Source organism: Candoia aspera, chromosome 5 (genome assembly GCF_035149785.1).
Source record: "Candoia aspera isolate rCanAsp1 chromosome 5, rCanAsp1.hap2, whole genome shotgun sequence".
Lineage (NCBI taxonomy): Eukaryota > Metazoa > Chordata > Lepidosauria > Squamata > Boidae > Candoia > Candoia aspera.
The window spans coordinates 24,444,650-24,470,808 of record NC_086157.1 but is presented as its reverse complement, the minus strand read 5'-3'; the positions used below and the strand labels follow the sequence as shown (position 1 = coordinate 24,470,808).

The 26,159-nt window shown below is 40.2% G+C and overlaps 1 protein-coding gene across 1 annotated transcript; it reads right to left on the bottom strand.

The window, feature by feature from the left end:
* Positions 1-1,256: 1,256 nt before the first annotated feature.
* On the bottom strand, positions 1,257-26,159 carry OBI1 (ORC ubiquitin ligase 1). The gene is made up of 6 exons (XM_063304670.1): positions 25,982-26,159; positions 14,673-14,808; positions 13,758-13,849; positions 12,705-12,953; positions 8,934-9,022; positions 1,257-3,706 (listed from the first exon to the last, which is right to left on the bottom strand). Exons 1-6 carry the CDS (start codon positions 26,051-26,053, stop codon positions 2,152-2,154), a joined length of 2,193 nt encoding a protein of 730 aa, XP_063160740.1. The 5' UTR covers positions 26,054-26,159; the 3' UTR covers positions 1,257-2,151.

The window sequence follows — 26,159 nt, the reverse complement described above, 5'->3', positions numbered from 1 at the left end:
GAGGGAAAAGAAGTGAAGAGAACCTCATGTTATAAATCCAGCTGCTAGCTGAGAAGATAATTATGTTTCTTCTGAAGCGGCTTTCTCAAAAACCCAGCCTCAGGTTACCTTCAGCCTCGTGTTAGCTATCCTCAGTTGAAGTTCCCTTCACTTCAGTGCATTGTTTCCATATCTGGCTTCTTTGCTTTTCCATAAAGATACTTCCTATCATCTCTGGCATCTCCTTTCCAATCTCAGCTTTTGACCAGTTCAGGTACCTTATGTCTTCTTGGCTTACCAGCATCAACCAGGATAGTTGCAGCATTGTTAGTCCATATCCTGGCTGCCCAGATCTTCAGGCAGACTGACTGGGTGCTCCATTCTTTTCCTTCCCCCATGAGCTTAAGAGATGGCTTGTCACCTCTGAGCACATCTAGTAAGGAAGGCTTGTTCTAGTGTCAGCGGCTAAGATCCTATTTATTCTAGGAGGATGCACTCTACACAACTCTGTTCATTCTCAGGTGACAGGTGGTTGTGAGCATTTTTTGCTATTCACTATTTATTTGCTATTGATCTAATTAAATCTAAGTAACCAATCTGAGATGGTTAATACTTTTTTCCAGGTCAGCCAATAAAAGATCCATAACTTTATAGGACAACAGTTTCCATTAAAAAAACCACACACACACACACAAATTTTTGATTTTTTGTGCACTAATGTATGTTCAGCAACAGTTCTACCACATTCACTAAGGGCATCATTATTCTTCATAAACATCTCTTCCCTTGTCAAAAAACCTCTCAACTTCTCATAAATCTGGCGTTGAGAAGCTGCTGCTGCAGCTGTAACAACTGAGTTGAAGGCACCTAAAACACCCAAGGTTTTGGCCAGTGTAGCTCAAAAATCCCTGCACCTATTTAGATTAATGACTTCGACTTAAAGTCTTACTTTGCCTGCCAATATTGTCTTATTCTATTGAAAAACAAAAAGGGTACAACCATTTGTGTTTATCTGATGCCTGACGATGGAATTTCCTGATAGTGATCCAGGTCCTGGGTCTAATTCTGATCCATTTATGGTTTGAGATTATAGATAATACATATATCCGGAATGTCAGCTAATAGAGCTGTATCAGCTATACTTGTACTATCCTACTTTAACAAGAAGTGTATATGCTCCTATCAGAAAACAGGCTAATGAAAATTCAGAAAGGATTTCTAATTATACAAGTTCACAATCCTTTCTGTGTGAATTGAATATTCGAAGCAACATCAAATGGTTAGGGTGCTTGTGATTTTTTTTTTTTTATTCACTCCACATAGAAAATCATGCAGTATTAATGTAAAACAGTACAGTATTCATGTAAAATGCACATTCAGTAAACAAGCCATTAGCATACCAACCCATTTTTATGAACTACACAGACACAAATCACATACTCTTGCACAACAATGGATCACCGGGGAAGTGGTGTGTGTGTGTGGGGGGGGGCAGGGGGAGAGAAAATTAAAAGCAATGTTTAACCAAATTTCCTTTTAAAAAAAACCTGGATTCTCCAACTGAAGCAAAATGACATTCCTCCAACTAAAGACTTGTCAAAGAAAGATGTTAACAGCTACACATTAAAAGCTATAAATTCAGCACAGAGAGAGACTGTCTCATGCAGCTAGGAACAGGCAAACATTTTATTCTGAGTGCCAGGTTTTGAAAGAAGCCAGGCTAGGCCACAGTTGTCATCAGTCTTCCCTAAGCAAAGCCGCTAAATAGCTGCCCCGCAGGTGCCTTACCTACAGAAAGACTGGTTTCAACGCTAAACCATTTTAAAGATCTGTCACACTCAGTAACTGGACGTATAAAGAGCAGTGGACTTCATATAACCTAAACCTTAAAAATAACCCAAGATATCAAAACTTGAAGACATCAAGTGATGAGTGTTCTGAAGAGCTTTTCGTTGGCAACTAGCGCTACAGTCGAGACACAGAGAGAGAATATTCAAGCTCCATCACTCAGCATTTAAACTAACGGACAGACTGAGATCAAAGGAGGCTTCATGAAGAATATCCTGCAGACAGAAAGTGGGGGGTGAGAACCTGAACATTTTCCACATTGGCACTAAATATATATTTTGCTTTAAAAAAAACGAACAACAACAACAAAAAAGACATAACAAATCAGTTCTTGGTTGTTTTTGATGGACTTGCACTAGACAGGCTGCTCTGAATTTTCCTTTTTGCAGATGAATGAATGCTTTTGGCTTTTCTGTCAGGTATGAAAGGCGACGACCAAGGAGACTGGAGTTGGTTATGGAGGTTTTGCAGCTCAGGAGCCACCTTAAAGAGAGAGGGCCCAAGTTTATGCTCGTCAAAAGACCCCTGAGAGCTGCTGAAGAGAAAGCTCGGGGAAAGCTCTCTTTGGAATAAGAAGCTCTGAGGCTTTATTTCGCTTGCTTCAGAAGTCCGGCCCGCAAACAGTGGGAAAGGCTCAGTTATATCTAGTGCAGATGGAGAAAGGATTGAGAAAGTCGCAAATTTCCACTCGTTTCCTTCTTCTGAACGATCTCTGGCGAGAGGACTTTTCAGAGGGCGCTGCTCTTTCCTTTCCTTTTCACCCTTGCCGTTTTCACTTAAGTGATCAGGGCACTGGGTGGACTTGCAAGAATTATCCAAGTCAGAAGAGGACCTGGAAGTGTAATAAGGGCTCTTGCTGTTGTCTGACTCTGACATCATGGAATCCAGTTCGGAAATCTTATCGAGGTAAGCAGCATCCATAGACGCCTCACTGGACGTCCTGGTGCGATTCATCTCTGAAGAGCGAACAGAATGCAGTTTTTTCAGCACGCCTGGAATATGGCTTTTTTCACTTGATTTTGGTAACGACTCTGCAGAGTCACTTGTGGCTGTATTGGGCTCTAGGCCTTCAAAGTCCAAGTTCTCACCAAAATGTGGCTGGCACCTATTCCAAAAGTCTTGTTTGTCTGAAGAGAAACACGCTTCCTTATTTTCACCACTCTCACAGCTGCTTACACTGTGCTCTGGAGAATCTTTGTTACAGTCATCTGATGCCTCCTCAAAATCCTCAAATTCCAATTTCCTTAGGAAGGCCGACGGCTCACTCGGGCTTTCCTCTTTCACAGCAGGATCATCCTTATTAGTGGGAGTGTTTAACTGCAAGCAACTAAGAGACAATGGGGTACATGGATCTGGAAGGTCATAAAGTTCTTCTTTATAGGGTGCACAGTCCTCAATTTTATCCCATGCTGGCTCTGAACAGGTATCCATGTCAGAGCTGCTGATCTCCAAAAGACCCTCTTGAGAGCTTCTAAAAACATCTCTCCCAGCAGAACCTGGGGCAACAGAGTCATCTGAACAAGCCTGGCTAGCTGAATTTAAGCAGACATCATTGCTGCTCCCTAAGAGTCCTTCTGGCTGCTCAAGTTCACCAGGGGTATGACTAGCGCATAAACAGGCTGGATCTACGGGCTCTTTGGGGCTTTGGACAGCCGTGCTGGGGGGACTTTCACAGTCTTTATCCTCCATGGAGACAGCAGTTACATTTTCTGGGCTTGTGGTTTTTCTCTGGTCCCATTCCCGTTTCATCTGTGCAATTTGTGACTCCAGGTCCTCTATATATGCATCACTTCTTTCCAATGCCTTCTTAAGACGGTTTGTTTCATGCTCACATTGCTCCAGCTTGGTCTGAAGGGCTGCCACAGTAAACCTTCCTAACCTGTAAACAAAGCAGAAGCAACAGCAAAAATTAAAGTAGGGACACAACATTGACAAAGCTTACTGTTGTCAGTACAATTTCCTAGAGTTAATGTCAGAAGGAAGGGGGGAGGTCATTTAGACAACATGCTATATACTTCTGAACCCAGCATAAAACACACAGAACCATGTTATACATATATTTGGAAATAAGGAAACAAGGTTAGCAACAGAGCCAGATGATCAATCACTTTCCTCTGTGAATTAGAGGCACGTATAGAAATCTTTCCAAAATTTGGGGCACAGACTCTGATCATAGAATGTAAATCCACAGAGGTGTGACACAACGTTTTACATGATGGACTGTGTGATTATAGGGCATCATCCATCCTGGTGGCAGATCTTGCAGAGCACAAGGATAAGCAACTGTACCATCTCCTTCAACCATAAAAAAGTTGGGGTATTTCCACAGACTCAGCCAACTTTCTTTTCTTGAATAACTCAATCCAGTTATACAGTGTCACTGGTATGGTTCAGCAGATACCATTTGATGATACCATGGATATTATGATCCAGTTAGTTTTTATATGTATATGTGTATATGTGTGTGTGTATACATATACATATATATATAGTATATATATATCAGCTACATTATTATAAAAGGGAGCAGAGAATACTTTTCTAAAAAATGTCTACAGAAGAAAATGAAACCATTAGCAGTACTAAGGCAATAACAAGCAGATTATCCTTCCAGGGATTGGTCCTATCCTTTCAACTCAAATATGCATGAAGAATTATCCCCTAAAACAATGGCAGAGATTTATGATAACATTTGAACAGCAGTCCACATCTTGAAATATTTACATTCAATCATTCTTACAGCACAGCCGCATTTTACAATATACATTTCATCCACAATGTCACCTTGTCAAATATAAAAATGCCAATATGAAATTCAGTAATTGTCACCATCCTTTAGAATGGCTTGATTTTTTTTTTTCTTTTTAAAAGAGGGACTCATTTGGAGGCTTGCAATTATATTTTGCTCTGATGAATAGCTCTTGTTCAGTCTCTACAGGGCTGAAACTCTTTTTAAAAAATCCCTTGAATAGCTTCTGCTTTCCTCACTTCAATGCCAACAGCTTGAGAGAAAAAAAAGCAACCGCTTGAATAGAGTAGTATTCTAATAAGGATTCAGGCAACTCCTTGATCATTTTGCTTCATAGTATCCTTTTTTTTTAGTTTTTCTACTGCAACATGCTATGGCATTTGCCTTCAGGCTCCCAAATTGCTGAGGATTTTGATACATGAAGGATCACCTTGCCCAAGTTGAGCCTACACAGTGGCTTGTTCTCTGTTGATCAAGAGGACAATATTAGAACCAATGGGTCAAAAACTACAGGGAAGATGATTTCAGCTAAATATTAAGAGCATCGTCCTGATACTGAAGGCTCTTCTGGGAAATGGAAATTTATTGCTTTGGGAAGTGGTGAGATCACATCTACTGGTGGATTTTTAGGGGCATTTGGGAGCCACTGGTTAAGATGCCCTAGTTGCATCCTGATTAAATATCCTTTACTGAGTGCATAAATGATGTTCTCCATGGTTCCTTCCAATTTTATGAAGTTGAGGGTTTTCTTCTCTAAAGAACCCACTTGAGTGAAGGATTGGAAAGAGGACCCTGATGTTCTATCTATGGGATGCTCTCTCAAGCAAGACTTACCTAGCATTGACCCTGAATTCTTCACTCATTTTGTGTGTTACATTATGCTGCTCCCTTTCTCGACCTTATCTATTTCCCTCTGAATTTGTTTTCTATACACTTACAATCATAGTGTGGGGATGAGTTAAATTGTAAACTGCACATCTACTATGAAAGGACAAATGACAGAAACATCCAACCTTGTGGTTTATTACTAACTTACAGTTCCTAAAGAGTTGTAGGTACTGTGAAAGCAGCTTTGTCTTTGCCAAAGTTGCAAAATTTAGCAGAGCCCATGTATGTACAGATTTGACAGTATTTTCAATGAAAGCAAGGTGCAACGTGTTTATTTAATAGGCAACATGTTTATTTAATAGCAGTCGCTACTGTATTAGAAGCACACTCTAGTCTGCTTATCTAGAAAAAGACATTATACTCTAAAGCACAACTTTTCATAGCAAGGGTCTCTGCCCCAAAGATTCAGTACAGAGGAGGAACAAAAAATTATCGATAAGGGAATTTTCTAGAAAGGTCAGATTTAGGAAGACTGCATCAACATATAGCAGCTTACCATCAGTGTATTTCTACTAAACTGCACAGAGGAATGCATCCTGATTTTTATACACCTTGTGCCGTCACCATTCCACAAGAAGCTTCAGAAGAGGACAGCTTTCCACCTACAAAAAATCTAGGAGTCTTGCTTGGATGTGCGCACAAAGCATCCATGTATAATGAAGACCCAAACTGGATCAGAAACTCATTTAGCTTGTCCTGAGAGATTCCCACCCCTGAAATCCCAATGTTGTACCATTTTAGGCTTATTCTGGGGGAAAAGCCTTCATAACCTGGAGAAGATATGGAGTTACTATAGGGTAATGCTTATCAGGACCCTCTTTCTATAACTCTTCTCTCTCCAAACTGTAGATGTGATCTTTTGCTCAGATTTAATGTTGCCAATAAGGAGAAAAAATCCACTGCTGGGGGAGATGCAGCAAGCACACAGACATCCTGTTGAAAGTCTTACTAGATTCCTAATCTTATCAGTGCTTGAATGCAAGAGGGTATTTTGAAGACAACCGGAACTGGGAAATGTTTCGTGAACTTATCCCTCAGTGAGGGGCGACTCCAAGAGCATCTGTGGGGTGGGGGTGGGGGCACCAAATGAACTGTACATTATGACATCATCACCCAAATGCCATAACATATGTCCTTATATCAGATGCTAGGATGCAAATACAGTATGAGAAGATGGCATTTACATGATGACTTCATTGTATGCATGTCATCATTTTGGCATCACTGTGGTTTGCTATGGCCAATGCTAGATGATTCAGCAGCCACCATGTATAATTCATATTGGGCACACACAGTATAAGAACTTTGACTTTTGGGCCACCAAAGAAAGAAGAAGAAAAATTTTGAAGTCTTCATGTCACTCCTGGAGAAACTGGGAGTTTCATGTCCAGCTTTGATCTCTTCTTTTCCTTGTAAACTTTATCCCAGGACACCTCTTTGAACCATTGAGCTGAGGTCTCCTTAACAGGCTGGACCTGAGCCCAGCCTGTGCAACTGCAAAGTGAGCAGAGGCTTGTCACAATCCTCCACTGAGCTGGACTTGCAGGCACAGGTCTGAAGAAGCTGCTCTTCCAAGATCTAAACTTAGACTCTTGAATATGTTGCCTCCTGGGTCCCTGGAGCAGCTCCTGTTGAATTGAGTTTCACAGCCTGGAAGAGCCAGCTGTTTTGGCCTGATCAGATGGATCCAAATTGGACAATGGTATATCAATCCCACCCCCAAACTGAATCCCAATTCCAGGAGACTCATAGCTTCAGGAAGCCAAGAATCATGACGCCTGGAGGCTCTGTCTATTGCCAGTTCTCAAGAACCAGAACTGTGTGCCAGAAAGGTGCATCAGTCCTCCTTCCCAAAGGAGAAGGTATTCCCAAATACTCTCTCATACACTCTATGGCAATGAAAAGGACATGTATAAATAAGTTACTGGACTTCCTCTCTTTCCTAAAAACTTCACTGAACAAGCAGATCCACTGGTAAGCCCTAGCAATTGTTCTGTTGATCCTTTCATACTGCATAAATGCTATTTCCCCAATGATTGCTATTTTTCTTGTCATTGCCATTTCCAATGATCTCTACTTCCCCCCCTCAAATGCTTTGTGAATATTTTTCATGCTTTCTTGTCTAGTCCCTCAACACTGTTTATTGTTTAATTCCTATTTCTCCACTGAATGCTATTTCTCCAGGACTATTTTGCCCTTCATTACTATTTCCCACTGAGTGCTTTCATGGAATTGTTCCTCAACAAATCTACCCTTACCCCATCCCCACCCTTGGTGCCTTCTATATACTTTAGGATTACACCTCCCAGACTTCCTGCTTAGCATGTCCCAATACATTGGGAAAAAAAACAGGTTGGGGAAAGATTCCATCATTTATATATTATTGACACAGGGGTAGAAAAGCTGGTGTCCACACACCAAGATAGGACTAAATGCCAAACCATACAAGTCCAGGAAGCAAGGTAAGATCTTATTCACAACTCCCCAATAAAAGGAGCTGCCCATTAGTACAAAGTTAATGCTGTTTATACCAACTTCTTAGGCAGGAAGGGATGCTGAGATATGGGGCAGAGGGAGAAAGTCTGGCAGTAGAGCACACAGCTGACCAATGGTGTTCAGCATAGTCACAAGCTGTGTTGGCATAGATTACAAATTGAGCAGGCCTGATCCATACGAAGTTAGATACCCTCAATTTCCTTTATTCTGGAAACTTCTCCTGGATGGGTTATGAATAGCACTTTCAGTGGCTTTGTACCACATTGTAATTACACTGAGGTCTGGCTTGGTGTGATGATGAATGTCCCGGGTTAAGAACAGGGAAATCTTGTTGGCCTGGATTCACCATTATCTCAGAGTATGACCTTGTAAATAAATGCACAAAAATTATGAGACTCAGTAAGGCTGCTAAGATGCTATTAGCCTATGTGTCCATGTAGACTACAAAGGAGGAATTCAACATTCACTCACCAACACTGATTCCTTGTCACTTAAGATAGGCCTATCCTATATGTAGAGTGGTATAAAGGTAACGTGTATGTGTGTGTGTGTATGACAGAAGATGTTCCTCCCCTTACCATGGGGCTGCTTAACACCCAGTAAGAGAGGGACACTAAGGAAGTATGGAAGCCTTCGGCAGAGCTGCTTTGAATGTCTCCAATGCACTTTTTTTTAGTGCTCAGGGGTCTCCAATGGAAAAAGCAAGATATACATCTATATTACACAAAATAAAAGGCATAGAGATGTTGGAAAGGGGAAGTTGGTTATCAAACAGTCATGTTCCATGCTGAAAAAAAATGCACTTGAAACAAACCTGGACTGAGCCTGTAAGCAGCCTATAAACCACAAAGAGGAGAAACTGCCCAGAATTCATTTCGGTTCCTTCTTCTCATTGCAACTTTCCTTTTGGTCCTCCAAGAGTTAAGCCCAGTGACATGAAAAACGCATGGAAGGGTTTTAAATATTTACATACCTCTGGGGCGACCTGCTTCCAACCTCAGCCTTTAGCTGCAAGTTCTCTCTCACAAGGCTACCATTTTCAAGCCTGAGTTTCTTATTCACCTATGTGGAAGTAAAATTATTAACAACATCAACAAACTAACATCTACAGTATTCAATCAGGCCTGATTTTAAGAAGAAGTGGATGAAATGTAACAACAGTTATGGCTGACGCCAATTCTCTGCTCCTAGAAATCCCCATCCAACAGAGACACCACTTAAAAATTACCCTGGGAAACGGCGGGCGGAAACTGACAAGAGAACAGACATTTTTAATTCATAATTCCAAAATATGCCGCAAGGCTCCTATCCAGGGAAATAAACAGAGCTGTGTTAGTTCAACCTGACGGTCATTAAAGGAGATATACTAATAGCAATTCAATGTTTCCTGCCTCCACTCCATGACTAAATTCTTTAAATGGATTGACATTACAGTGTGCGGGTATCAGCAAAACGAATGTTGAACAACTTCTTTGCTCTTCCAAGCAGACAAAGATTACTCAGTGACATATACTTTCTTTTTTAAGAGACAGATATGCATGCCCCCCCACCCTACAAAACTCATGACACAGCTAGACCCCTCTCCAAATTGTTTTCTAAGATTGTAATAATATTCCATGACAAGACTGATGAAAATCAGCTGCACAGAATCAAATTCATTTAGGTTATAAAATGAGAGACCAAGAAGAGCTTTGTGTGTTTGTGACTGTGTGTGTGTGAGAAGCATGTAAGGATTTCTCGCTTTAACAGCTTGTTAGTTTCTTTCCTGCTTTTTGCCTGCTACTTCACTCACTGTCTTTTCAACAAGGGGAAAACTTTTTGAAATCAAGAAGCAGCAAGAGAACTTTTTGTAACTGATGATTACTAATTCAGATAACCTCTCCGTTTACACTAGTTGGGAAAATCACGTTGATCTAATTAGTTGCACCAGGATTGAGAAATGTACTAAAGGGACAACATATTCAAGCTTTAATTCAATAAACCTATGCAATTGTTGTACTGTTGCCTTCTGGTGATTGGGACCACTGGGGACTAAGAGAGGGAAAGGGTTCTCTATTTTTCCCCTTTCCAAGACTGATCTTCCTAACTTTGCTTTTGCAGACCCAACAATAGCTTGCATGTTTCTGTTTAAAAAGTAGTGGGTAGTAGTCTACCCAAGTGTAAATTATCCTACTTTGCACACATCATGCAAAAACCTAGCTGGAGAAGTCTCTAATGCTGGGAAAGGTGGAAGGAAAGGGAAGAAGAGGATGATCAGCAGCAAGGTGGATGGACTCAGTTACAGCAGCAAGAAGTGCACTGTTGGAAGAGGTGAAGGACCTGGTTAGGGACAGATCATCATCGGGAAAATCTATTTATGTGGTTGCTAGGAGCTGAAAACAACTTGATGGCACATAATTATCTTCAATCAGTAGTCTATCAACCCCTGAGAACAAGAAATGGGCAGCTAACAATGTCAGCACTTCCTAGATGTAGCCTGCCTGAGTGTTCTCCAATAAAGCATACACTCCATGTAAAAAATATCGCCCTCTTCCTACAACAGGCTTACTTTCTTTGTTTAGTGAATATTTCTCTCTGATGAAAAGCATTCAAAAATATTACTTGCTATCTGCTAAGCAAAAGATGGACCTATTCTAACTGTAAGCACAAGCCCCTAAAAATGAAAGACTTTAGTGCAGGCTCTTTTAGACCCTAAAATGTGCTGAGCCTTGTCTATTTTAAATCACTAGGACACAAGGGCCTTGTTTCAGTAAATGGAATCACACACATTATTGGTCAGCCCTGGAAGACGAGGGGGCCCCATGTCTCTCAGTCAGTCAGATGACATTTGCAAAGCAGAAGGATGTCAGCCCAATACACAATAGATTATTGGAATTCTGAAAGGAAACCTGGTCATCGATACTGAAAAGGAAAAGCAGCCTAATGCAATTAGCAGCTCCTGGATTGGCAAAAAATGATCAGTAGACAAAACAGGCAAGTGATTCTGACAGTTAATGTTTTCCTTTAGGTTGTCAAAGAGGAAGTAAGCTTTCAAGTATTTGTGATATACTGTACATACAACATTAATTATAGCAATTAGCAACAACCAAAGAATTACACTGAGATATTCTCAAAGGGACAAAAGTCTAGAGTCCTCAAGATGTTTGGGAACATATCATATGGATGGTCCTTCTTAACCCTTTCTTGAGATAGAGGAATAGCCTCCATTTTGGGCATGAGGTCTTCAACTGCACTAATGCAGCAGGGTCACTGGGCAGGTGTTCTTCCAAGATGCAGCTTGATACTGGAAGCTCAGCTTTTGGGATGGACAGCTAAGATTGCTTAGTCAATAACTTGTCCTGAATGGCAAAGATTTGGCCGTAACGATTCACGCTTTGTTCATGTCAAGATTAGACTAGACTACTGAAACGCATTTTATGGCAGGGCTGCATCTGAAGGCTGTCTGGAAAATGCAGTTCGGTCAAAGCAGTGATGTCATCAGGGCAGGACTTTAGGGCACAGGTTTGGGGCCCCACAGCACAGTGAACAGGTAATTTTCCCAGGGCAATCAAACTGGGATGCCACATTTTGAAATAAATGAAATGGGGATTCTAAAGTGGGGATCCTGTAAAACCATTATATCCAGGGTCTAACTTGATCTAACTGCAACATTGGTTCAAGGTAGAACTGCTTGGATTCTAATTAGAATTGGGAGTTAGCCTTGTAGCTTTTGGTGTTAAAAGTTACGTTCTAGCGCTCAAGACGTGGATGGCTGTGGCGTGTGCAACTCCAGCCTGAGCTTGCTAACCAGGGTGAAACAGTGGCCACGGAAGAGATAACTTTCTGAGCTGAGATCTGCAGTGTATGAAATGCCCCTGTAACATCAACAGGAATCTTTGTAGTACGTTCTGATATTCTCAGGCTTTTTTTTTTTTTAATTTATCAAATTTTATCACCGCCCATCTCCCTCCCAAGGAGGGACTCTTTTCATGTTCAATCTGCAACAGTACTCTTTTAACGGTTTCATCTTGCTGTTTATTTATTGCTGGAGCTTAATATCTGTGAAACTTCTCTGCCATTATTAATGAAGGCTGCCAGACGTTAGAGGTAGGGTAATTCACACTCTTGAGATATTTTGGACTAAAATTCCTATGCAATCTCCTAGCACTGGTCCTGTGAGCTATTATCTGATAGGAGATGCACAGCATCAGTTTGCTTGATCTTGAGGGAGGCTACATAGCTATGCTTAGGTGAAAACTGTGTGGCAGTGAGGTGCCTGCTCCTACCTATGGGCCATTATGAGCATTTCCTCCTGATCTTACAATAAAGTAAGAAAAAATATATTACTGTGCAGGAGTGTTCTTCATTTAATAGGATATTTGACTGTGGTCACAGGTCATAAGGTCAACTGACCATTACGGAACCTTTATTTTGCTCGCTTACTGTCAGCTCTTCAAGGTAGTCCAGATGAGAAGCTCCAACCGTGAGTACTAATACTACCTTTACTGTAACGGAATGTTGCAAGTCTGAAAGCACATCTCTCCCCTCTTGCCTTCACAGTCCAAGAAACTAGGGAGGGTCCCTCATGAGATATTTGCCTTGCCCCCATTCCATCTGCAGTCCCTCTTCCTCCTCCTGTTTCTCAAGGACATTCTCACAGACTGTTATACTTACACAATCTGAGGTCACAACCCCCTTTGACCCCTGCCCTGTCAATAGCCAATACACAGACTGCCACCCAGTTGCATTCATAGACATTTATTACCTCCATTAATTTTTCCATGTCATCCTTTACTTTCTCATACATATCATTTGCAGCCTGAAGCTTCTGGGTCCACGCTGCCAAAGTCTCAGCATCCACTTTGTGCTCGTTGTCTGAGGGCAGTGGACTCTCCTGGGTTCTCTCTGGCACCTGCAAGGTCTCAGGATGCAGGACAGTTTTGAGCTGGGACTCCAGGCTGAGGTTTTCTCCTTTCAGAGCTTCCAACTCTTTCTGTAGTGATTCTATCTCATCCTAGTGGATAAAGGGTCCAGAGTAAGGCAGGGACCACAGATAAAACAGTACAAGTTTAAAGGAGAGGAAGCCACAATGTTTAATTCTCACGGAGTGTTTATAGTGCAGAGTCAGATAAATGTTCTAGCTTTCAGTATTTTGCCAAAGGATGTGTGTGTGTATCTCATTAAGAGATACAGAGTTCTGCTGAATCACACCAAGGGACCATTTGGCCCACCACCTTGTTTCCCACAGCAGGGTAGGCAGATCTGATTTAGCTACTCTGCCTGGATCTGCCCCTGACTTAAAGCAATACTGTAGGATCTGATCAATTTCCCCTATGCCTATTAGTGAGTTTGGATTAGAGCAGTGTTTCTCAACCTTGGCAGCTTTAAGATGTGTGGACTTCAACTCCCAGAATTCCCCAGCCAGCAAGTTCACATACCTTAAAGCTGCCAAGGTTGAGAAACCCTGGATTAGAACCATCCCTTTGCCTCACTACATATCCATACGGTTAGTATGGTAAAAGGGCCAAGAGACAGGGAGACAGGAACTGAAGGGAACAGAAGTCTTGAAGGGAGACTGCCATACTAGGAATACATCAAAGCAGACATGATCATACAAAGAATGTGTGTGTGATTTTTCCTCATGCCCAGTTATATCAGAAAGCTGCAGCCAGATCTTGCAAAGCTTTTGGTGGATCCTGAAACTCATTCACGTCAATACAAAAAAGCCCTTTGGGAGGTGCAGAAGTATGGAATCTCCCATTAGTTATGCTAATGTAATAAAATATTTTTGAACCACACCTCTTTGATGTAGTCTTACCTCATATTCTTTGTGCAGTATCTCAAGTCTGGTTTTGCGAAGCTGTTTTCGGATGGCAGGGCTAAACACGGGATTGCTTTCGCTCGTTCCTCCTGCAGCAAAAACAAAACCATCTACTTTTAATGTTATACTTTTTAAAAAAAAACACACTTGCAGGGAAACAGATCAGCCTTCAGTTGTGCCCATCTTGAAAACAGCTCTGTGAACCCCTCTCTCTTTACCCCTGTCAAAAATTCTTTCCCTGTTTGAGCAAGCATAAAAAAAAGTGACAACTGCTTCACAGAGGAGGGGTGCAACATGCCAGCCAACTATGAACAGATTTTTATGATCATCATCATCTAGAGCCAACTGGAAATCTGTTTGAAAAACTAAGTTAACAGGTTGCTGGGCATAGCTCCATGGAGTGCATTCCACTACTTAAGACAGGGATGGGCAATATGACTTTCAGTCCAGTTTCAAAAACTCTTGCAAGTCATCATCTGAAACTAATTACCTTTTCTTCCCTCAACAGCTTGCTGAGCAAGGAGGAGGAAGGTTAGGCTGTGGGATTAGAATGAGATCCAGGTTCTATTCTACCCTCAACAACAGAGGGTCACTGAGTGACTTTGGAGCAATCACTTTCTCTCAACCCAACCTATCTCACAAGGTTGCTATTGGGGGGAAAATGGGAGGAGGGAATGTTATATAAGCAACCTAGAGCTCTTGGAAAAAAATATGGAAGGTGGGATATAACTCTAGCAAATCAATAAATAAGAGAGGAAGAGCAGTGGTTGAACTCACTCATTTTTCCCCTTTCTGATCTCAAGCAAAACTGGCATCTTGCCATTGAGAGGACAAAGGGTTCTTTATCTTTATCCCTGCATTAGGGTATAACAGGACCTTATAAATATTTAAGGGGAAAAAGAGTTACTTTACCTAGGACCTCTTTGCAAGGATTGTCAGGGGTGATGGGGATCCTACAAGCAGGACACTGGCTATTGTTCTTCAGCCATACGTCAATACAAATGGAGCAGAAGACATGGTTATTGGCACAGATGACAGGATGACGGACCTTACAAGAAAGGAAGTATAACTGTTAAACTGAAGTACTCTTTTGTTTGGAGGAAAAAAACACTTATATTTGGTATTCAAGGAACAATGATCCTACAAGGTGGAAACAGGTTGTCCCTTGCCCAGGCCTACAATGTTAGTTCCCCTTCTACAACTGCCTACCTATTCACCAATAAGGGAAGCCAAGAGCTCCTGCTGTTACCATTTCAAATCATGCCCATCTTCTCAAAGCTGGTTATAGATAAGCATAAAATAAACAAAAACTGGACAATGCCAGCTGCCAATATACAGCCAGCCAGCATACATAAAATACCTTTGATCATGCTGCAACAATAAACTTTACAATTACAGATTAAACTATCAGCCTACTTGGTGGCAATGGAAGGGTTAGCAGTTTCTCTTTTCTGAAGGCTCTCCAAGGCCAGTGAAGAGGTTCATAAAAAATTGGAAACACCCACAATTTGCAAAGGAGAATAATATGGACAATAACTACCCATGAGAGATAAATAGGATTTCCACATTCAAAGGCTGCAGAAAACAGGATGCTAAAGAACATCACTTTCCAAAAGCATATTTTGGGTGTCATGTCTGAACACATAATAGCAGTGCATGGACAAGGGACAGTGTTGGGCCCATTCCACTTCTGAATCGCCATACACAGACATCCCCCCATTTTAAATCTCCCCACTCAACATAAGGTCAGAAATCAACAGTATGAAGCTCATCTCCATGTTGCTTAGGCTCATTCAGGTTCAATGCCCAAACAGATTGCAGCATGGTTAACACACCAACTTTCTCATATTTACAGATACATGGACTTCTGATAGGGTTGTGCAGCACTTCTGATTCACAAGCTACTCCACAGGGCATTGGGAGTGCTTGTAGTATCCTCTGCGACCCCGCAAACCAAGTATTTCCACACACATACACAGCCCGGGATTGCAATGCCACCCTCCACAGGTGCGCATGTTCCTGCGGAAGGATCAGATGTTCAAAGAATTGCAGGCAAGTGCTTTGTGAGTAATTCTGGGCACTCTAAAAGCCCTTTTCTCCTTCAAATCATAAGTATTACACAACCCTAGTATCTAATATACTAATTATATTAGTGCAATGTAAAATAAAAGACCAACTAGGTAGGAGCACCTAGCTGACTTTGATTAAACTAAGCAGATCTGGACCTGGTTAGTAAATGGGTGGTAAACTGGAAAATTGCAAAACAAAGGACTATGCTACAAAGCTGAAAAATATCCTAGAAGAAGGCAGTGGCAAACCACTTCCATACTGTTGAAGAGAAACACAGCTAAGGGTCAATCTTGACTTGAAGGAGACAAAATAAAGATGTCCTCAAGTCAAGCAATGCTCATTGTACCCATATGAACACAATCACACAGATTTTTTTGGCACTGTTGCAGAAATAGTTTGCCATTGCCTTCTTTAAAATGCTACTTCCTGAATACATGTAATAAATATCTAGGTATTTCTAATAGTCATACATCATATTGAAGGGCAAGCTTAGGAACTTGATATTACCTCCTAACAGAGATGTTGCATTTGGTCAAACCAAGCTAACCTGTCTACATTAGGAATTCATGCAACGTACAGCACAGTAGGAAAGATGCTTATTCAGCAATTCATTTCAATAAGGGTATATTTTAATCATACTCTGAACTTGCAGATATAAAAGGATAGAAGATAGGAAACATGTTAGCAGCAGACTCTAGAAATAATCCAAAGCACAACACTAAAATCAGGCATTACTAAAATATCTAGATTACTAAGGGATCTTATTGTTAACTGGTAATGTTGCTGACTGGGGAATTCTGGGAGTTGAAGTCCACACATCTTCAAGTTGTCAAGGTTGAGAAACACTGCATTAAGCAAACACTATACTGCATATGGCCAAATGGCTTCAACAAGAAGTTCATAACCAGTCAGAAAAAGGCCCCAGTTACATTGTGCTTTGTTTCAGACAGCCCAGCTTTATGAAGCAACTGCCATTTCAACAATAAAGGATTTTTTTTTAAAAAAAAAATCTTATTGGAAAAAATATTTCAAAACATTACACATTCCTTCCTAAGAAAATCACTTAAAAATCTGTCTTCCCTATCTGGGATCTTCAACTGAATCTGTCAACTGGAAATGCTGGGACTTATAGTCTCAATACTTCTGCAGAGTGCTGGATCAGGAAAAGTTTAGATGAGAAAGCAAGCCACTATCAGAATCCTTGTGGGTAACTGGATGGGTTACCACTTTTTAGAAAGCCTACAAACTATACTTTAGACATCCTATCATTTCCCTTCCTAAATGTTCAAGGAATACATACTTTTCTTGCACATGTGTTTAATTGCCTGATCTGTACAAATGGGGGACAGCTTACAGGAAAAAAAGAAATCATTGTACTTTCCAAACAAATATTATGCTATCAGGCAGGCAGTAATTGGCTCCTTAAAACAGACCTAGAGGACAATGTAGCAAATCTAAATTTCATCTGCCATGCATCTTACCAAGTTTAAAGACAGCTAGACAATGGGGGTATAGTCATTGCTTCCATATGGAGTAAGGTGTCTCACTAAAGTGTCACTGCCTGTCTTTTCAAATAAGTAAAAAGCCACATTAAGTTTCCTTACGTTTTGTGGAATATTTATTTTGCACAAAAGCTAAGACAAAGGATATGGAAAGAAGATAAAAGTCAATAACCACCAAATTTTAGCCACACTGAAGAATCCACTCAGCCAATTTTCCTTCTCCCTATAGACAAAAATCAGAGCTTTCCCTAAAGGGCAAAAAGGTTTTATTAATCCTGCTGAGATGTTCCCAGTGCGAGGAACATAACTATCTTATACAGTATGCAATTCTGTATAAGATAAAATTCATCGGACCATAGAGAATTAGGTTTTAAACGTTTATATCTTAACAAGATGCTTATGTATTTTCCTCAAGGAGCAAACAGTTTACAGAAATAACTTTCTGAAGGACATTACTAATAAGATTTCTCTTTAATTGAAAATTCTGCACAAGCACTGGGATTCAGTATTTCAGAAAAACTCTACATTGCTTAATGACTTTTGCCCTCTATAAAAGTATTCCTTGTGGTCTCTAAAGTTACTTTCAATCCCCAAAGTCTTTGTATTTGTGCTGCTAAATTCTGCTTCCCTCCAGCAGATTTAAGATGTAGCATGAAATTAAACACAATTTCTCAAGGGTTGTAGTCTGTCGTTCTCAAAGTCAAGTCACCTTTGAGTTGAGTTTGACTCCAAACATCTTACCTCCATGAGGTTTCTCATTGCTTTCATCTGAGAAAAACTCAGGTGGTTCCCCCATCCAAATACCAACCAGGACTGAACTTGGTTAGCTTTAATTTAGCCACATGATGCCCTACATGGACTCTGTACAGTGATACAGCTTAATGGCAAAAGCAATCAGTTCTCCATATACTGTATGCATGACAGGGTAGAAGAAGGTGATCACCTCAAAGTGAAGAGAGGGGAAAGGAATGGTAATGCAGCCAATTTGCATATCACCACCCAAGGAATCAATTTTACAAATTTTGCAATCCTTGTGACATGATTCTGTTTATCATATCTACATAGAATGATGAGGAAAGCTGGAAGTGATTTTTTTTCATTGATTGGACAGGATAGGAGAGAAAAAAATTCTATTTCAATTCAAATTCGACACATGAAGCTAAGAAGAAATCAATACAGTAGCTCACTGGCAGAGAACAGGCACTGACAATTTCAAGACTGATATTCGGCATAAATCATTTATGAAATCCTCTGCCTCCAGGTGGAGACTTTCACCTGAAGCAAAATTGACCATGACTTGAAGGTACTGGTAGAACAATCTCATTGAAGCTAAGCAAATCTGGGTCAGCTAATGCTTGGATAGGAGACTACCTGGAAGCCCTGGGTCTCTTGAGTGAGCAAAGGTATAACATGCATTGAATTGCTAACATTTTTACAAATATGGAATAAGAATGCATGACTGTTCATTAAGATTGCACATGTATGTAAATCAAGCAGTTTAAAGAGACTTCTTCAACTCAGTGCCCTCCGGTGGTCTGTTACATTCTTATTCTCTTACTATTTGCAGTGTAATAATTCTGGGGATGAAGAATGTTGAATTAAGCTGTGGCTAGCCACTGCAGGCCAGCAGATCCAAGGGAAAAAATTAAGACAGTTTATTTTAAAGATTTTTCAGTTCTGCTAGGTACTTTAGCAGAAGATTTCTAAAACTATTAAGAGTGATTTTTCTAACCATGAATATTAACTTATAACTTAATAAAAAGGAAACCTTGTCATTAAGAATTCAAATCCCACAATTTTTGTTTTATTTCACTATGTAATTTTATTTTGCTACACCGTTCTAACATGTTTCAGTTTGTGGATTCCTTGGTGCTCTCTGAGCTTGGTTGTTTGATTGCAGTTGTTTCATTACCTGACTAGGTAACATCATCAGATAACATCGTATCATTATCTGATGTTACCTAGTTGGGTAACAAAACTTCTGCAATCAAACAACCAAGCTCAGAGGGCACCAAGGACTCCTCGGTTCAACTCTAAGCTACATACATTCACTTCTATATGTTTCAGTTTTGCAATAACAACAACAACAACAACCCTGTGATACTACCTGAAGTATTTCAAAAAAGCACCTATATTAAGAATTGGATTGAATTCTGAATTAGGAATATGCAGAAGAAGAAATCTTTGTGGTCAAATACATTAGGAATATGCATACTTAACTGACCGAAGGAACAATTGCCATAATCAGCTCTATTTTTTAAAATTTGTGCTAATTCTTAAAATATTATCCTTTATAATGAGCATCCTTTAAATATTCATTTATTTGCAGACCAACACAATATAAAAGATACATCATGAACCCTTGAATGTACAATATTGACCTACAGCCCAATCCTGTTTACCTCTGTTTATAAACACCTGTCATTAAGTTCAATGGGGCTTACTCCCAATAAGTATATAAAGGATCAAGACTTTGACACCATTACAATTCTACATTTGATACATTAACACTGAAACCTGGAACACTGACCTAAACGTCTATTTTTTTCACACTTTACTTTTCATTTTTAAAATTGTCATATTCCTATCTTCTGTTCTTAAACTAATTTATGCTTCTAAAAATTCATTTTTTCTTGGTTTACCAAGTATTTATCTTATGGGTGTGTGATGTGTGTCTAAAGTCATAAATGCAGTTTACAATTGTTCCTTTACTACAGAGACATCTACTTAGAAGCCTGTTAACAGTGGAACTTCCTTTCAGGTAACTTCATAGCTATGGGAAGGTGTTTTTACATAGAAAAAATAGAAGTACTTTAATAAATATAAAATTGAAACATACTTTAAGTGTGTTTCTGGTGTACCTCTAATTTAAAGAAGCAGTGCAAAGTAAGAAATCAGGCCAGCACTGAGTATTATAAATGAGTGGAGATATAAAAAAAAAAATGCAAAAATTTCTTTGGGAGAGATGAACCTAAGTATTACTTTTACATAGCAATTCCAGGAACAAACATGTTCAAATGTCTCAGCGGCCATCAGGGTTAAGCAAAACTACCTAATAGATTTCTATATACTCTATGAACTTCCTGGGCAGCATTAGTTTGTACAGTAAAATAAACAACAACAACAAATTGACAATGTCATATAACTTTGCAGAATATACAGAACAGAGATTGTTTAAAATAAACAGGCAAAAATGGGTTCATTTAATCAAACACATATCATGACAGTGGGACATGCATCACAAGGTTAAAAAAGAAAGAAAACAAAGTCTCCTATTTCCCAAAACGTCTTCCTGACTCTCATATATAACTATAAAAATGATCATGTTACTTGATGATATTTGCTCAAGCTTAAGCCCAGTTCTGAATATTTGGGAAAGTTTCCTGGAAATAAGAGCAATTCAGTAGCAAAACTAATTACCAGAGTAAATGCTGAGCTCACCCTCAACAGATGTCTTCAAATTGAGGTTGGACAGCCATCTGTGGGGAATGCTTTGAGTTCCTGCACTGAGCAGGAGTTGAACTTGTCTGCTTAAATGGCCCCTTCAAATGCTATACTAGAGGAACAGGACTTTTTTTTCTTCAAACTTAATATTCTCTACTCCAAATGGCAGCAGCTCTCTGGAGTCTCAAAAAGATGTATTACCCATCACCTGCTACTTATCCTTATTAACCACTGAAGAAACTCAAATCAGTAAGCCTGTTCTTCTAGTTTGTACTGAAAGCCCTTCTCCATAAAGCTTATTTCCCATGCTAGCAGGAACAGTGAACTAGTTTTCTCTTAGGGATCAGGTAGAAATCAAATTCTGTTGCAGGACACATTCTTGCTTTAATGTCAAGCATGAATATTGGTGTCAATTTGAGTGGGAACTGAAATGGGACACCACAAAATATAACAGCAACTTTTGCATTCTTAAAGAGATCCCTATGTATGCATTTTATATTTTATAGATTAAAATAGTTAATCCCTAAAACTGCACCAAAGAAACTATGGGTTTCTGAAGCCTATAGGAAGCCCTACATGGGCCATGGAATGTTGAGAGGGATCTATAGTGAGGCTGGGTACCTGAGAACCAAGAATCACAGAGAACTGGGAAATGTAAATTTGGGTTAATGGATCCATGCAAGAAAAGAGGCAAAGCTGAAGGTGTTGCTTCAAATAACTGATACTATTATGAAAAACACAACAGAGCAGAAGTTTCAAGCACAACTGAGAAAGTGAATTAGGGTAGGGCACTATCTACTTATGTTAGAAAGCAGATGTCAGGCAAGGAGAAAGGGAACTTCCAATTGCTTATGTCAGGGGCTCGCAAGCAATGTTGCAATCCTTACTTAGGATATATGATACTCAAAGTAGGAGCAAGCCCAGAATGAGATTTGAGAAATAGCTGAATTCATGGATATAGCCATCTGAATCTGCCACAATAGCATTATGATTGGTTGATCATTTTCTGTGAGCTTCCAACATGACATTTGGTGAGAGAGAGACTCTCTCTCTCTCTGGCATGTTTTTAGATTTATACATGTTAGTGAAACTAAGTAATTTTATTTACTTTATTCCATTATCTTAACTTTTTAGCCTGTCAAACTGGAAACATTTTCTTGGGCAGTAAAAAAAAAAAAAAAAAGCTGAAGATGACTAATCTACCAGTAATGCTAGCTTAAGTCAAGAAAGTACAATGAAAGCTACATGTCTTTCAGTAAGTGGCATATTTATTACTTGGTAAACCCCTAACTAATAAAATAATTAGTTTTACTGGGTGCGTGTATGTGTGTGTCAGAAATTCATTTATTATTTTAGAGTGATAGTATTGCGAAGTTTGAGATCCCCTGAGTTATGTCAATAACCTGCGGGCTTAACCGAGGCATTTGGAAGTAGAATGTCATAGAAATACCTAAAGTACAGTAAAATAGTAAAAATGTGGGACTAGGTGACAAAAAGTCTATTCTCACCTGACTACATATTTCCAATGCCCCGATTGTGCTAGACAATACACTTCCAGACTGGGACTGCAGAGCCTCCTCCGTGTCTACAGATGAACTGCACAATAGTGTGTCTTCTTCAGACCCAGAGGACTACCATAGACTGGGCAGATACATATGTTTGAAGAAGATTCTTGGTAAAAATATTTAAGATGACAAAGATTATGAGCTATACTGCCTTAACTTTCCATTTTCTAGGTAAAGTGATAAGTAACTCAGTAAACAACAAGCCTGTCTCAGTTTCATAAACATGTTGTGGAAACTATGTGGCATGTCTCATCAAGAACGCCAATGGCTTACATCCAGGATTTTCCTGCCAAAGGTGCAAGGTCTCCCTCTGACGGTAGAAACTTCCAAGCAGCCTTCCGACCCAACATTTCCCCTGGCAGAATAAGTAAAATCTGCTTGAAAGGTTCTTCAAAGTATCACAGTTGTGCTTGGCTGTGGGTTGCAAGGAGAGGGGGAATCAGCAGAGAAGACTGCCTCCCCTTCCTTTTGGCTAGAAGGTCCTAAGCAGAATTCATCTTGGGAGGGCTTCTGCGGGTAGAAGAAAAAATAATGGATGCAAGCCATCAGTAGTAGTGTTGTTTCCCAGACTCGTGCATTCAGAGTTGCCATATTACACAGAAATCTTGTGTCCAAACTGAGGGTAACATAACGAATATAATCAGAATAAAATCATTTCTTTTCTTTTTGCTGGGATTAGGCACCCAACCATACCTCATACCAATGTTCCAGGAAAGCAAGTAGCTTCAAGAAATCCTGGAGTTAAGGCCCTGAAGACAAGCAAAACCTACAGATCTGTACAGATCAAACTTCACATGATCAAGGCCCATGTCTGATTTTAGAGTGTGGAAAGACTCAATGTTAGAGTGCTGGAAGGCATGGAAGTATTGTAAGGGGAGGAAAGGAATCTGTTGGCCCTAACAGCTCTATGCAAAAACAAGTCCATTCTTGCTAGTTGGCCCCTACAGACTACTAGCTGAGATTGGGCTCTGAAGGTGGAAACATGAAAGCTTTTAGGCTACAGCACATGTGAGCTGGCCCAAATGGTCAACTAAACCATGAGTGGAGAGACTGAAATAGGATCTTTTTGGGACATTTGGTTTATCTGTAAGATCCACCACCCAATTTCAAATTAAAGACAAAAGCTTATTAGGAGTCAGGTGCAGGTCAAGGTTCCACAAAATACTAAGCTATAAATGGTTTGGCTTTTGCTTAGCATGTTCCATGAAGTTAGCCATTGTGGTTTATTCAATGAATATAGCAAGATACATGAACCTAGTCACCAGCTTAGAATTGCACATCTCTAAATACATTCCTAATCCAGAGATTCTTTTCAGTGCCAGAAGTCAAGTCAATTCTTTCACCCACAAATCCATTTGGTTCTGTTCTCAGTCTTGAGAGTGAGATTTTTTTACACTGGAAATGAGAAATTGCTGTTTTGTTTGTTTTCAAACTGAAAATCACCTAGAGATTCCAGCCTAACGCCTGCCCATTTGTGGCCTAAACCAATACATTTTTGTCCTTGAATGATACTCCAAACAACTCCAAAAGAAGGAATATCATGGTACACAACAATGACCCAACACCACATATAATTGCCAATATTAAGTTAATACCATCCATACTGATCGATCTTCAACCTGTTTCCAATACAGAATATAAAACAAGCTACTGCTCTGGGGATTCAGGTGCAAAATTAGGAGTTTGTTAATATTATTCCCACTTTGGGAGAGAACCATAATAAAGATGTCTTTGCTTATGCTGGTCTGTGACTGTAATAAAGATTTGATTTGATGTCTTTGCCTTCTTTCTTGTAAATGAAACATCCACAGCACAGTGACCAGGCTTCAGTAAAGAAGTAGTTGAACTTCTGGACTGGGGCCAAGAAGAAGCATGTTCAAATCTATTTGACCATGGAATTAACTTGACTTGGGGCCAGTTCTCTCTCAGCTCAACCTATTTTATCGGGCTGGAGATAAAGTTAAGAGCATCCTATCATACACACTGCCTTGAGTTCTAAGAAGGCAGAAGGATAATAAATTTAATAATGATAATCATAATGTGTTTATCTCAGATTATGGTAATACCCGCTGTGATGAATTCTCACTGAAAAGCATTCAAAATATGTGACTATGTTGGCCAGACTGGAACCAGGTATACATTTAAGAGACCATACGTGGCTGTGACCAAAGACAATGGCTTCTTGTTGCTTCTGCTTTTGTTTTTAAAATTTCAGGATAATTGAAAGTCGACTTCCTCTTCTATGAGCCAGCCCATCGTCTACAGTCTTAATCAGAGGCCAGCTTGGATAAGTACCATGGAAGGAAGCAAGACTGGCAACTATATGAGAAGGGCCTTTTTTTCAGCAGCACTTTGCCTATGGAACTCCTTTCTAAGAGAGACAGAGTTGACTCCATTGCTACCAAATTAGGCAACAGTAAAAACTGTATTGCTACATCAGACCAGTAGTAGATGTTAATGCCACTTTGGCATTCTTTTACTTTTATTTCATTCTTAAATGCTCCATCTAGACAGAAAAGTGAAGAAAAACAATACAATTATTATTTTCCTGCGGAAATGACATGTATGAGCAGAAGACTTATCACCCCATTGTCAGATGAGCCTGCAGGAGCCTACCAAGGAAGACAATTCCTTAGCAGCCAACTTCTGAGGAGGAACTAAATGATGGAGTGGGCTGTCAGGATAAGAGTCACAAGTGGAGGGAGGGAGGAGTCTTCCTACCTTGGACCAGGAGAGTCACAGTATCGACCTGTGGGAAAACTGGACACCTCATAAGTCTAACAAATCCAGGAGGATAAGGGTGGTGGAAAGCAACAGCAGACCAGAGAAAATGCCAGTAATACAGATCCGAAATCATTATAGCTCAGATTGCGCTTTCAGTACCAGTTTACATTTCCTGACCTTAAAACCTTTTCAAGCTTTTTGAACTTAGAAGAAGAAAAGTGAGGGAAGCCAAATGAGCTTCCACATGGCAGGCAGAGAAAGACAAGCAGAGAGAGCAGGCTTTCGGAAATCAGTATGGGCTAGACAGCAGCTCCCCGTTACTCGGCCTACCTTGTTTCTAAAGCCTCAGTTAATAACCATCCAAATCCCCGAGCACAGAATCCAAAACTACTGACAGAGCTAGAACGCTAATCAAAGCCATCAGCATGAATTACCACCCAAGAAGGAAACATACAAGGCGATGGGAGAAAATCTCCAGTTCTGTTCTTTCCTCGCAGAGAATTTTATTAATCTCTGCTCCATTTACACGGCAGAAACAACATTTCTCGGAAGCCAAAAATTAAAGTACCCTCTAAAGCGGAAATACAGCTTCCCGAAAGCAGAATCCCCGGTATGCTCCAGTACCATGCCACCTATCTAAGGCCTCCCTTCTTCCTCCAATCTCTAAAAGCAACCGCAGGCTCTAGGTTTCGGCGAGCTGTTTAAAAGCTAGGACAAAGGTAGAATTTAAAATAATCGCACATTAAAGCTACCCGATGGTTTAGGAGAAGGAAAAAAAATCGCTGGAATAGCTCTCTCCTCCTTTCCCAAGCAGGGGATTTCTGCGTTCCACGCACATTTAAAAGGGAGTGGCGTCGGCACCGGACACATTAAACTCCGCACGGTCCCTTTGTAACATAAACGCGAGTGTCGTTACCTTTCCCAAGCAAATGTGGCAAGTGATGGGCAGCGTGAGAGACAATGTAACACTCTGAACGTTCTGAGCCATTGTGACGTTTCGAATCCCGCGAGCGTGAAAGTTCCAACCCACAAGCTGCTAGAACCGCAGCAGGGACGAAGGGAACCCTCACTCTTCAACTCTCACGCTGCTAAGG

What these genes read in the sequence shown, in the direction of transcription:
- OBI1 (XM_063304670.1), bottom strand. Translation starts at nt 26,053, where the DNA reads ATGGCTCAGAACGTTCAGAGTGTTACATTGTCTCTCACGCTGCCCATC. An exon ending in TCCTTGCAAAGAGGTCCTAG is followed by an intron (nt 13,850 to 14,672) that starts GTAAAGTAACTC and finishes TTTTTGCTGCAG; the next exon opens with GAGGAACGAGCGAAAGCAAT. An exon ending in GGAAGCAGGTCGCCCCAGAG is followed by an intron (nt 3,707 to 8,933) that starts GTATGTAAATAT and finishes CTTTGTTTACAG; the next exon opens with GTTAGGAAGGTTTACTGTGG.